The sequence below is a fragment of the Gorilla gorilla genome, chromosome 3 (assembly GCF_029281585.2).
Source record: "Gorilla gorilla gorilla isolate KB3781 chromosome 3, NHGRI_mGorGor1-v2.1_pri, whole genome shotgun sequence".
In the NCBI taxonomy this organism is placed as follows: domain Eukaryota; kingdom Metazoa; phylum Chordata; class Mammalia; order Primates; family Hominidae; genus Gorilla; species Gorilla gorilla.
Window position 1 is genome coordinate 69879409 of NC_073227.2, and position 12430 is coordinate 69891838.

Genomic DNA, 12430 nt, shown 5'->3' on the forward strand with positions numbered 1-12430 from the left:
GTATTAGAATATAAAAAGATTTCAACTAAATTTTAAAAAAATTAATTAAATATTACTTTTCTCTTCTTCCTGTTAGTCATCTTGGTTCAAAGGTAAGATTTTCAGATGCTTTCTTTTTAAAATTTGATTTATCATTGTTAATGGAAGTGTACATTATTGACATTGGCAACTAGATAAAGACAAATTTTGGAATGACATTTGCAATATCAAAGTATCAAAAACTTTGCTTGAATATTTAAACCTTTAGAGTTTCTAATTATAAATTTATTGCCGTGTTACAGTAAGACATAAAACAGAGGCATAAGATAATTACCTTGAAAAACAACTCCACTTTAGGTGGGTAAAACTTATATCCTTCCTTGACACCAGGATTTCTTTTGAGAAAAGAACCAGTTGCTATTCTTCTGCAAACCCATTCAATTGGAATCATTTCACACTGGGGTGCAATGAAAGCTGTCTCCCCACATTTTCTGGTGAAGGCAGTTTTAATACCTACATATTGATAACCAAAGTTTAAAAAGGTATTGAAATGATATGTAAAAAGGTAGATCTGAGGCACAATAAAACTCTACAAGCAACAAAGAACCTCTATCAAAAATAAGTGTAATTTTTCTCTTTATTTAATGGAGATGCGGTCAGTTGTTGACTCAAACAGTAAGCAGCACATGACTATACATACAATGTATTGTTCAGCCATAAAAAGGAACGAAATTCCTGATACATCCATGCTATATAATATGGATGAAGCTTAAAAACACTAGGCTAAATGAAAAACACAAAATGCAAAAGAACAAATACTTACGATTCGACTTATATGAGGTAACTAGAATAGGCAAATTCAGACAGAAAAGAGAATGGAAGTTACCAAGGGCTGAGGAGTGGGAGGAATAGTTATTGTTTAATGTTACACAGTTTGTTTGGGATGATGAAAAAGTTCTGGAAATGGATAATGGGATGAGTGTACAACACTGTGAATGCACATAATGCCACTGAATTGGACACTTAAAAATGGTCAAACTGGTAAATTTTATGTATTTATCACAATTTTCTTTTAAAAAATATCAGGAGCCTATTTTATGGCAGATATTGTTCCAACCATTTTAAATACATCTTTTTTGTTTAATCCTCATAACATTTGATAAGATACTATTAAGATCAATCCAACAAAACAGGTAAGGACACTGAGACACAGTAGTAATGTCAGCTAGTATTAGGTAAAGCAGGATTTCCAACCTACCCTGTCTCTAGGAGCCGCCCACTTAACCACTTTGCTGTATTGCCTCTCCTGGAAGTATTATTACATCACAGTACAAAGTAATGCTACAGCATTAACATGATTTAAAATATCTCCTGGAAACCTACATGGGTTTGAGATAATGCTCATTTTCAGCCTGCATTACTATTTCCAATCCCAACCTAATCCTCTAGTCTAACTTTTATTATCAGGAAAGAATTGGGGATCTTTGCTGTTATATGTGTATCCGTACATGAAGGGAGCTTCTATTTATGGAAACCCTCCACTGTGCTAAGTGTGTTATATATGTTGTCTCATTTAACTGTGCATAAAATTTTGAGGTAGGTTTTTTTGTTTTTTGTTTTTTTTTTTGAGACAAAGTGTCACACAGGCTGGAGTGCAGTGGCGTGATCTTGGCTCACTGCAACCTCCGCCGCCTGGGTTCAAGAGATTCTCCTGCCTCAGCCTCCTGAGTAGCTGGGATTACAGGTGTGCACCACCACGCCTGGCTAATTTTTGTATTTTTAGTAGAGACAGGGTTTCATCATGTTGGTCAGGAACTCCTGATCTCGTGATCTGCCCACCTCAGTCTCCCAAGGTGCTGGGATTACAGGTGTGAGCTACCGCGCCTGGCCTTGAAGTAGGTATTATTATTTATACATTTTACAGTGAAAAAAACAGAGGCTCAAAGAAGTAATTTCACACACTAGGTCATGTAACCATTTGGTAATGGAGCCTGGACTTGAAACGCACTGTCCAAACCCTACACTATTTCCTCTGCCCTCTCTTTGAATCTGACTCGTAAGACTCAAATGAAAAAAAGAAAGAATTGTGGTATGTTGCATGAACAGAAACCCTAAGGAAAAAATGAAAAGAGGGGAAGTAAAACTGTCATTTTAACCTTTAAAAAAAAAAATTAGATGTAATCTGTTGTTTAACTTTTAATGAATGATCAGGCTCATGGATAGACAGGTGACTTTAATCAATTCTCAACTTTGGGTGGTAACTACATCCTTGGTTTCAAGAGCTCTTCTCTCTTAGGTCTGTTAATCATTAGTCATATATTTGCTCATTTGTCTACCAAGCTGGACACAGTAGTATCCAATTCTATTGTTTTTAATATAAAGATAACTTCTACTTAGAGAGACCCCCCCCCCAATCCCAAGGAGAACCAAAAGCACATAATGAAGCTATGGTAATCATCTCTGCACAAAAAATCCCTAAAAGTTTCTAAAACAGACTCAGTTTAGATGACATAATGATGGCTTCTAATACTGCTAAATATGAAAGCAAATTCCATGACTGTGCATGGTGAGAAAAAAATTCCCATTGTTTATCTTAGTTGTCTACAAAGCTCAAAACTCTCATCCAGGTTACTAAAAAATGTTTATGTCACTGACACACTCTGGATTACAATGAACATATATATTAGCTAGAATTACTATTCTAACTAATACATATGTCCCTGTGGCCATCCCTCTTTTAGATCGGTCCAGATGCCCATCTGTGGTTTAGCAACTGTAGTACCGTTCTTCATATACTATTATTACACTTAATGTAATTATAGTGAGTTTCTGTGAGGAAATTGGGATTTCATCATCACTAAGAAGGCCAGATTTTAATTTTTAAGTAATAAAACCAAATCCACAAATTGTATAACACAGTTATAACACAGTTATACTATTTCCATGGAAAAAGATTACTTCTTATTTATATAGTCCTTTACAGTTTGTTCCTGAGTGACAATGAGAAAAGTAGAATCCTGATTTTCTGATTCTCATTCCGATGCTCTTTCCTCTCTACTTTCTACCTTAATTTGGAACACAACCCTGGTTGTAAAGAAAACAGTTTTAAATAGACCACTGATGGCCAACTAGATAAGGCATTCATTTGACTAAGCAAGTAAAAATTACATAAGGTTTAATGGAATTCCTAATATGTACCCTAAAACTAGTCTGTTTAGAAATTTAAAGAAATTCAGGTTTACTTAGTTTCATAGTAGTAGACATAAAATCTGGAAAATATCTTTCAACATTTCCTGTGAACCAGTTAAGTTTTAGCTATGTTAAGTGCCAAATAAAGTAGTTTAAAGATAATTATTGGAGTATTTCATTTAGGTAACCATCCTTCCCTGTTCCCCTGATCACAGGACTCTTCAGAATTAAAGCAGAAAGTCCTGGACAAACATAACACAACTGAGTCACTCTAATTTACTTGTTATAAAGTTCTGGAAATGGATAATGGGATGAGTGTAAATACACTCAGAAAATACACTAAATAAGCAAATAAAAAGTCAGGCTTTATCTTCCATTACTTAATATAATCCTGTAGCTATGTGAAACTACCAAGGGTACACAGAAAGTAATCTTCTGACTGCTAACATTTTAAAGAGTTAAGCACTTTAAAAAATGTTTAAGTGAATGGGGAGAGTCAAAACTTGGGAAGAAAAAAAAAAAAATCGATGAACAGGCCGGGTGTGGTGGCTTACACCTGTAATCCCAGCACTTTGGGAGGCCAATGCAGGTGGATCACCTAAGGCCAGCAGTTCGAAACCAGCCTGGCCAATATGGCAAAACCTCGTCTCTACTAAAAATACAAAAATTAGCCGGGTATGGTGGCGTGCACCTATAACTGTAATCCCAGCTACTTGGGAGGCTGAGGCATGAGAATCACTTGAACCCAGGAGACGGAGGTTGCAGTAATCCGAGATTGTGCCACTGCACTCCAGCCTGGGCAACAAAGCAAGATTCTCACTTAAAATAAATAAAAAAATAAAATAAATAAATAGATGGAACACTTATCGGTATTGCAAAAGGAACCCAAAATTAATTTGATGCTCTCTTTAGAAATTACCTCAGTCATTGGGAAGCCACCAATCAAGAAACCTTGAAATAAAAATCTTAGATTCTGTGACTTAGGAACTCTGGAAGATCCTTTAAATTTATAGCAATACACTCACTTTCACAGCATAGAGGAATTTATGATGTAGATGACAATCCAGGTTTGCAATTAAATCTTTTTCACATTAATCAAAATTGTGAAATAGGATACTTTGGAAGAGACAAAACTACTCCAGGAATGCACTGACAATGTATTTAAATTACATTACCTTGTTATTTTGTGGAAGGCAGGTACATCTAACTTAACTGAAAACAAAAGCATTAAATCCCCTGTTGAATTTAAGAAAGATTAGTGCTGCTAGAAACTCTAAGAAATGAAAGGGCAACTGGGAATATTGGAATTAAAAGTAAGGAAAGTTATTAAATTATAAAATTAGAATTGGCAAGAATGATAAAGAAAAAGCTTTTATTTCATAGGTAAGGCTTCGTAGGTTGAATGATCCAAAGCAATGAGGCTATTTACACTGTGCGGCAAGAGTTCAAATCTTTTCCTAGCTGAAATTTCATATACTACAGACCAACCAGCAACTGACTGAATCCCTGCAGAAAACCCCTTTATTCTAATTTCCTTCTCTTTGCTTCAAATACCCACCACACAATGTTCTGATCTTCATTTGGTCTTTTGAATCTATTTCTCTATTGAAAATAGAGCCTTCATTCAGTTTTTGAACAGGAGGGCACTCTGGGGTTTTAGTTCAAATATCTCACTTGGGGAATGGCAGGAGGAGAAGGTTTGGTTGCTGTCTTCAACTACTTTTCAGGGCTTTCAAGTGGAAGAGGAATTTGAAATTCTGTATTATCTCCCAGAGGCAGAACAAAGACCATTTGTATAGAATTACAGGGAGTAAATTTCAGTTCTTCATCTGTTAGAACTGCTTAACATTAAAATGGGCTTCCTTCATAGTTAAATTCCTTAAAGTGAAGATGGCCTTGGAGAGGTAAGCTGCATAGAGAGTGCATGTGCCAGATAAAGATTACAGCAAACTTGTTAAGATTCCTTTTAATTCAATGATACTAATAATCCCAAACCAAATAAGGTGTTATAGTGAAGTTTAAGGGTTCTTGGTTTGATTTAAATTCACTTAGCTTTTGAGACATCTGCAAACAAGTTGTTCATATTAATGCCAACTTCACATGAAAGACATCGACATGCTTACCAGAGAAGGTGAGAGACTTTGAGGGAGCTGCTTACCTGCTTCCTGTAATAACTGAAAAATACAACTGGTGATTTTATTTGAGATTGCAGCTTTTCCTTCCAGGTGGTTTTTTCTAGCTGCATTTCCTGCTGTAATCTGGTCCTTGGACTGCAGGAGGACTTTTCCTGGACTATCTAACAATTCGTAGACTTCTTTTGTTTTACCCTCATACAATTTTTTACCAATGTTCAGTACTGTGGAAATAAAATGGAAATAGACCAAAATTCAGAAATTTCCTGAATGCTGAAGACTAAATCACCTAGAACAATTAATCTGTAAATATACAGTGATTAAGTAATATTAATAAAAATTAAATCATCTGTATAAAACCATATACTCTACAATGTATTTCTCATATCATCACATTTGAGTCACATGATTTTGTTTAGAATTTTAATTACATAAATAATTGTAGAAATTAGTAAAGCAGAAATCAAAAGGGTTGAGGGTCATGCAGTTAGGAAATATAAGAGGTAGATAAAATCCTAACTCCTCTGACATCAAATCCTGTGCTCTTTCCACTATTAACCTGCCTCTCATGGCAGAACCGAACTAGAATTAAAATTAATTAAGACCCACTTAAAGTAATGTAACTATACTAGTATTTTCACAGACACACTCACAGTATAGTATCTAAACTGTCTTGCAGGAAAAAATATGCGATTTTTGCTGATATTTGCTTTTTTGTAGGCAAAATGGGAACATTCAGCCAGATGAGTTTCTTGATTTCAAGTTAATATTCAAGAGGAGGCATGCCATCCCATTGAAGTTAGCACATTTGGAAGCATCCCTCTCTATTTCTTAATCCTGTCCCTGCCCCCATTAATCCTTTCTCTTCACTAACAGTTGTAAGAAATTGTGAGGAAGTGAGCACAAAGGAATCCAATTTTGATGCTGGTCACAAAACCTAAGAAGTACACAAAAGGATGATTTAGAGAAAGAGTAAAGATAACAGATGTTTAGGAACTTAAAATTTCGAAAGAGAGAAATCAACCCTCATACTTCCACAACAATCTCAGTATCAACATTTTCCCAGTGTATCCATGTGCCAAGGGATGTACCAGTAAATAATAATTCCTGCTCTCAAGAGACCTGAGTCTGAGGGGAGCTGATATTAAATAAGACATCATAATAATAGAATGCAATAAATACAGACTATGGGACTGGTCTAGACATTAGAAAAAGAAGTCTACAAGAAAGTGACAGTTAGGTTGAAATCTGAAGAATGATCAAAATTTAGCCAAAGGAGAGAAAGGGGTAGGTAGTGTTGATGAATAAATACAAGGTGGTCAAAGTGGATTGCAGAACTTCAGTCTGGTTGGAGCTGGAGCTCTGGGTATATGTACATTGCTGTTGGGCAAGGGAAGGGGTGGGGGCTGCAGCTAAGTTGTAGAAAAGAATGGCAGGAGACAAGACTTAAGAGTTGGACAGGGGCCACATCACCAGCTAGTGGAGGTAACCATTAAACAAAGTAGTTGTAATTTAGTTAATAGTTGCCACTGTAGGGCACCTAATTTAGAGGATGAATCTCTACCCTCCCTAATGTAATGTCTAGACTCATTAACATGGTTTAAAAGTCCCTTTAAGATACAGCCCTGGCTTACTGCTCCAAACTCTTATTTGTCTATTTCCTATCTAGAACTCCAACATCTTTAATTCTTATACAACCTTCCCCTAGCTTCTGACAATCTCTTCTTTCCTAGGCCTGGAAAACTTCCCTTCCATCTTGCTACACATCCTTCTTGTTTCACAAGCCATGCTGATTGAGTTTAGACTTTAACCCAAGAAGAGCTATAAGGCTTTTAAGTGCTAAAGCAAAACGCTGTTTGGAAAGATCATTACGGCTTCTGTATGGACAATGAAGGGAGGAAGGGGTGAGTGAACAAAAACTACAGCTTGGAAGACCAGTTAGGATGCTGTTGCAGTAACTTGAACAAGAAACGTCTGGCCAGGTGCAGTGGCTCACATCTGTAATCTCAGCACTTTAGGAAGCCAAGGAGGGCAGATTGCTTTAGCTCAGGAGTTCAAGACCAGCCTGGGCAACATGGCAAAATCCCATCTCTACCAAAAAAACAAAAATTAGCCCAGCATGGTGGTGCATGCCTGTAGTCTCAGCTACTTGGGGAGGTTGAGGCCGCAGTGGGCCAAGATTTGCACTATTTCACCCAAGCCTGGGTGATAGAGTGAGACCCTGTCTCAATAAAAAAAAAGAAAAGAAAAAGAAATGTCTTGGTCTAAGGAAAGAGTAGTGGGCAAAGATGCAAGATATTTAAGATAGTAGCTTTGAGAATTCATCATGGAGGATAAAAGAGAGGGAAGAGTAAAGAACAGTGGGCCGGGAACAGTGGCTCATGCCTGTAATCCCAGCACTTTGGGAGGCCGAGGTGGGCGGATCACTTGAGGCTAGGAGTTCAAGACCAGGCTGACCAACATGGTAAAATCCCGTCTCTACTAAAATTACAAAAATTAGCCGGATGTGTTGGTGCATGCCTGTAATCCTTGCTACTCGGGAGGCTGACGCAGGAAAATCGCTTGAACCTGAAAGGCGGAGGTTGCAGTGAGCTGAGATGGCGCCACTGTACTCCAGCCTGGGCAAGAGAGGGAGACTCCATCTCAAGAAAAAACAAAAACAAAAACAAAAAAAACAGTGCCCAGATCAGATAAAGAAATTAACATTTATATATATTAATATGCAGTAAGCCCGGGCAAAGTTTGTATCTAATGCCCCTCCCCTTAATTTAGTTGAATCTGTATTACTTAGTCATTAAATAGGGAAGGAATTTCAGTTAATGGGTAGAAACAACATAAGAAACAACCATACGTGACATACCCTGCAAGTGCCAAAATTATTGCTATAAATTTGTAGATGAATTCTGGAAAGATTGATGAGGACTGAAAATGATTCATGGAATTGAAATTTAAGAGTCTGGGAAAGCACAGAATTTACACAAAGGATAAGAAAATTCTAGGACTCTGCTGTCCAATAAGGCAGCCACTAGAAATGTGGCTATTACAAGTTGAAATGTCATTTGTTAAAATATATACTGCATTCGATATAAAAAAATTGTAAAATATCTAAACAATTTTTCATCTTGACTCCATGTTGAAATGTATTTTGTATATATAGGGTTAAATAAAATATATTAAAATGGGCTCACGCCTGTAATCCCAGCACTTTGGGAGGCTGAGACAGGCAGATCACTTGAGGTCAGGAGTTTGAGACCAGCTTGGCCAACATGGCAAAACCCTGACTCTACTAAAAAATACAAAAAAAAATTAGCCGGGTGTGGTGGAGCGTGCCTGTAATCCCAGCTACTTGGGGGGGCTGAGGCAGGAGAATCACTTGAACCTGGAAAGTGGAGGGTGCAGTGAGCTGAGATCTTGCCACTGCACTCCAGCCTGGGCCACACAGAGTGAGACTCCATTTCAAAAACAAAGCAAAACAAACAAAAAACAACAACAAAAAAACCACATATATATATATATATATATATAAACACATTGCACCAGTTTTTTTATTATTTTAGTTTTTAAAATGTGGCTTATAGAAGACAAATTTACATTATATTTCCATTAGCCGGCAATGTTCTGGGAAAAATAATATAAATAAAATGTATATAATGAAAAACAAACTTTGGTGAATTAACCTGACTGGAACATAGCTAAGGATTCTCAGGAGAGAAAAATCAAAGTTAGGGCTGAAGAGGTAGAAAGGATAGCAGTATTCAGGATTTGAATGAAAAGGGATTTCAGACTGGACAGACTGGATTTAACATCTCTAGAGATGCCATTTTTGCCTTTGTTGCCACTTTTGCCTTTTAGAGACCATAAAAGTGACATTTAAGAAAAATCAACCTGCCAACGGTACACAAATGGAAAGAAGTGGAAGAGCAAAGATTTTAGAGATTTGCCATTTTAGAGGTACAGGTACCATGATTGCAAGAAAAATTCTGGTCCTTGCCTTGATTCTAGGGAGTTGATACTCAATATCATCTGAATCTTTTTTGCTGAGTCTACAGCTTTTTTTTTTTTTTTTTTTTTTTTTGAGACAGAGTCTCTCTCTGTCGCCAGGCTGGAGTGCAGTGGCGCGATCCCGGCTCACTGCAGCCTCTGACTCCCCGGTTCAAGTGATTCTCCTGCCTCAGGTTCCCGAGTAGCTAGGATTACAGGCATACGCCACCACATCCGGCAAATTTTTGCATTTTTAGTAGAGCCGGGGTTTCACCCTGTTGGCCAGGATGATCTCGATCTCCTGACCTCGTGATCCGCCCGCCTGGGACTCCCAAAGTGCTGGGGATTACAGGCGTGAGCCACAGCGCCCGGCCTGGGTCTACAGCTTTTTAAAATCTAAATTCAGTTACTTTCTATGTGGAAAAGAATGTACCCAGCAGCCACAAAAGCAATTTGGCTCACTATACATATAGCAACTGGGTGTGTGGAAAAAACCAACGTTTGTTTTTTTTCCAGCATAAATAGCAAGAACAATCTTTCCTGATAGTGCAACTCTTTTGCCTAAAGGTTTTGGAGTTCTTCAAAGCCATCGTGGCATCAAAGACTACTGGAACGAACACACACACACACACACACACACCCCCATCATGGCATCAAAGACTACTTAAAAACACCCCCCCTCCCCAGCCATCATGGAATCAGACTACTTCAACACGCGCGCGCGCACACATACACACTCATGACATCAAAGACTACTTAAACACGCACACGCACGTACACACACCCCCCCAAGCTATCGTGGCATCAGACTACTTCACGCGCGCGTGCACACACACACACACACACCATGGCATCAAAGACTACTTACACACACACACGCCCCCTAGACAGGTTTTTCTTTTTCTTTTTTGAGACGGAGTCTCGCTTTGTCGCCCAGGCTGGAGTGCAGTGGCGCGATCTCGGCTCACTGCAACCTCCGCCTCCGGGTTCAAGCGATTCTCCTACCTCAGCCTCCTGAGTAGCTGGGATTACAGGCGCGCGCCACCACGTCCGGCTAATTTTTTGTGTTTTTAGTAAGAGACGGGGTTTCGCCATGTTGGCCAGGCTGGTCTCGTACTACTGACCTCAGGCGATCCGCCCGCCTTAGCCTCCCAAAGTGCTGGGATTACAGGCGTGAGCCACCAGGCCCGGCCTCTAGACAGGTCTTTCAAAAGTTTCAATTATTAACCTTCTTAGAAAGGTTATTAACCTAACGGGCAAAGCAAGACTCAGGTTTTGACGAATCAAGACTGATTTGCTTGTATTCTGCAATAGCTATTGATTATAAATAATACTTCCAGGCACCTTTCCACCCCTTGGCCATTTCTCGTTCTCCTCTACTTTGCTCCTTCTCCCCATCCCCGAGGCAGTATAAAGTTCGGGGAGTCCCGGGAGCGCCTGGGCCACGTGTGCGCCCGCGCGGCTGCCTAGAGGCGCGGCTGCAGGGAGGCGGGACAGAGGTTCGCGGCTCGCACGTGGCCGCGAGCTCACGGCCTGGGGGTCAGGGAGACCGTGAAGGGCCCGGATCCCTGTTACTCACCCTCAGCTGTCGCCATTATCCTGAGTGGGCTGAGGGCTGCGACCGCGCCGGGAAGCGAGGCAGAACTCTAGAAAAGAGGGGTGGTCAGAGAGCTTCGCTGGGCGGGGAAGGAGGCGGTGCCGCGCTACCCTGCGCCACTCTTCGAGCTCCGCTACAGCGGCCTAACCCGGAGGGGTATAGGCGGAGACTGAAACTTGGATCTCGGACGAAACAACGCCCCGCTGGCTTCCCGCCGCGCAGGCGCAGGCGCAGGCGCAGAGACGCGACCCCGCCTCCGGGCCGCCCCGCGCTGGCGCAGTGCCCGGACAGGCGAAAAGTGGCGCGCACTGGCGGCCCCTCCCCACTCTGCGGAAGCTCGCATACCCCGGCCCCTTCTCGGCTGCGGGAGCGGCTCAGAAGTTGGAGCGTACCAAGTCTTGACGGCCTGGGGGAAGCATGCAGGGAAGGGCATATGAAGGCTAAATGCTCTGAAAGAGAAATGAGGTTAAGTCCGTTACTCCCATTACGCTAGTGTTGGGTGCTGGAAAATAACGGAGATTTCCACGTGCAGCAAATACAGCTTTCCAGGCAGCTCTTAGGGGAAGGCTAGCTCCACCCTACAGCATCCGTGACCCCGCCCCTCAGCCGCGGGACCGCCCCTCCGCCCTCGCTCGTTGGTGGGCTTGGAGGGGGAGGAGCAGGGCTGAGCTGGCCACGCCACCTAGGGACAGCGCGCGCCGCCGCAGTAGCTGGGGCCACCCTCGGGAAGGAAGCGCCTGTCGCGAGCGCGAGCTTCTGAGCTCGACGGGCCGAGCTGGCAGCTGGTTGGTGCTTACACCTTGGCCGCAGCGGCAGGTCCTTCCACGTGCTTTCGGCGGCGACATGGAGCTGGAGGAGTTGGGGATCCGAGAGGAATGTGGCGTGTTCGGGTGCATCGCCTCAGGAGAGTGGCCCACGCAGCTGGATGTACCGCATGTGATCACTCTGGGACTCGTGGGGCTGCAGCACCGGTGAGCAACAGGGTGGGGGTGGCGGGGGCGTGCGTCTCCATCTCTCGGAGCCGCTTCCCGCAGTCGGCGTTCTCATGAGCGCCGGAGGGCCCGGGAGGACCGACCTCTCCGACCTGAGCCAGTACCTGCCTGTGGCGTCGACCGGGTTGCCTAGGCGTGCACGAGGGGCACCTCGCTTCCGTGAACTTTAGCCTGTCCTGCCCACCCTCCCAGCCACTTATGCCTTTTAGGGGCTCTCTCCCTCCCCGCCCCCCGGTCTGTGCACCCATCCAGAGGCTGGCCAGCTTGTAAACCGCCGGTTTGCTTGGTCTAGCTGGGTCAGGGCTCCTCCCCGACTGCATGCGGGTTCTAGTCTCCCCGAGCCTGTGGCTGCTCCTGTAATAGGCTAGTGTGGCGTGGCGGCCAGTCCAGGTCCTTCAACACCTAAAGGTTTTCGCGCGGGGCCTCCAACCACCACAAGCTTTTGTTTGCAAGGGCAGAGCTATTGAGCAGATTATGGGTTTGAAAGTAGTTATCGCTATGGGAACTTGAGGATGCTAGACTTCAGACCCAGGGAAAGATGACTAGTTGATGTTGAGAAT

General features: G+C 42.1%; 2 protein-coding genes across 5 annotated transcripts in view; one reads left to right on the plus strand and one right to left on the minus strand.

Moving 5' to 3' along the window:
• The window catches only part of PPAT (phosphoribosyl pyrophosphate amidotransferase), a 74287-nt gene that overhangs the window by 20484 nt on the left and 41373 nt on the right, over positions 1-12430 (plus strand). The window contains exon 1 of one of the 3 annotated variants that reach the window (XM_004065398.5): positions 11350-11849. The exons of the other annotated variants lie outside the window; for them this stretch is intronic. Coding sequence (XP_004065446.5) covers positions 11722-11849 — 128 coding nt within the window. The 5' untranslated portion in view covers positions 11350-11721. Of the gene's footprint in view, positions 1-11349; positions 11850-12430 lie in introns of those variants that run through there. 3 annotated transcript variants of the gene reach the window in all.
• PAICS (phosphoribosylaminoimidazole carboxylase and phosphoribosylaminoimidazolesuccinocarboxamide synthase) overlaps positions 1-12430 on the minus strand; it is a 50989-nt gene that overhangs the window by 14297 nt on the left and 24262 nt on the right. The window contains exons 1-4 of one of the 2 annotated variants that reach the window (XM_031010391.3): positions 11271-11353; positions 10861-10927; positions 5327-5524; positions 314-492 (exon numbers count right to left, since the gene is read on the minus strand). In XM_031010391.3, the coding sequence (XP_030866251.2) occupies positions 314-492; positions 5327-5524; positions 10861-10927; positions 11271-11297 (471 nt within the window). In that variant the 5' untranslated portion in view covers positions 11298-11353. Of the gene's footprint in view, positions 1-313; positions 493-5326; positions 5525-10860; positions 10928-11270; positions 11354-12430 lie in introns of those variants that run through there. The other variant, XM_055385049.2, reaches the window with a different exon arrangement.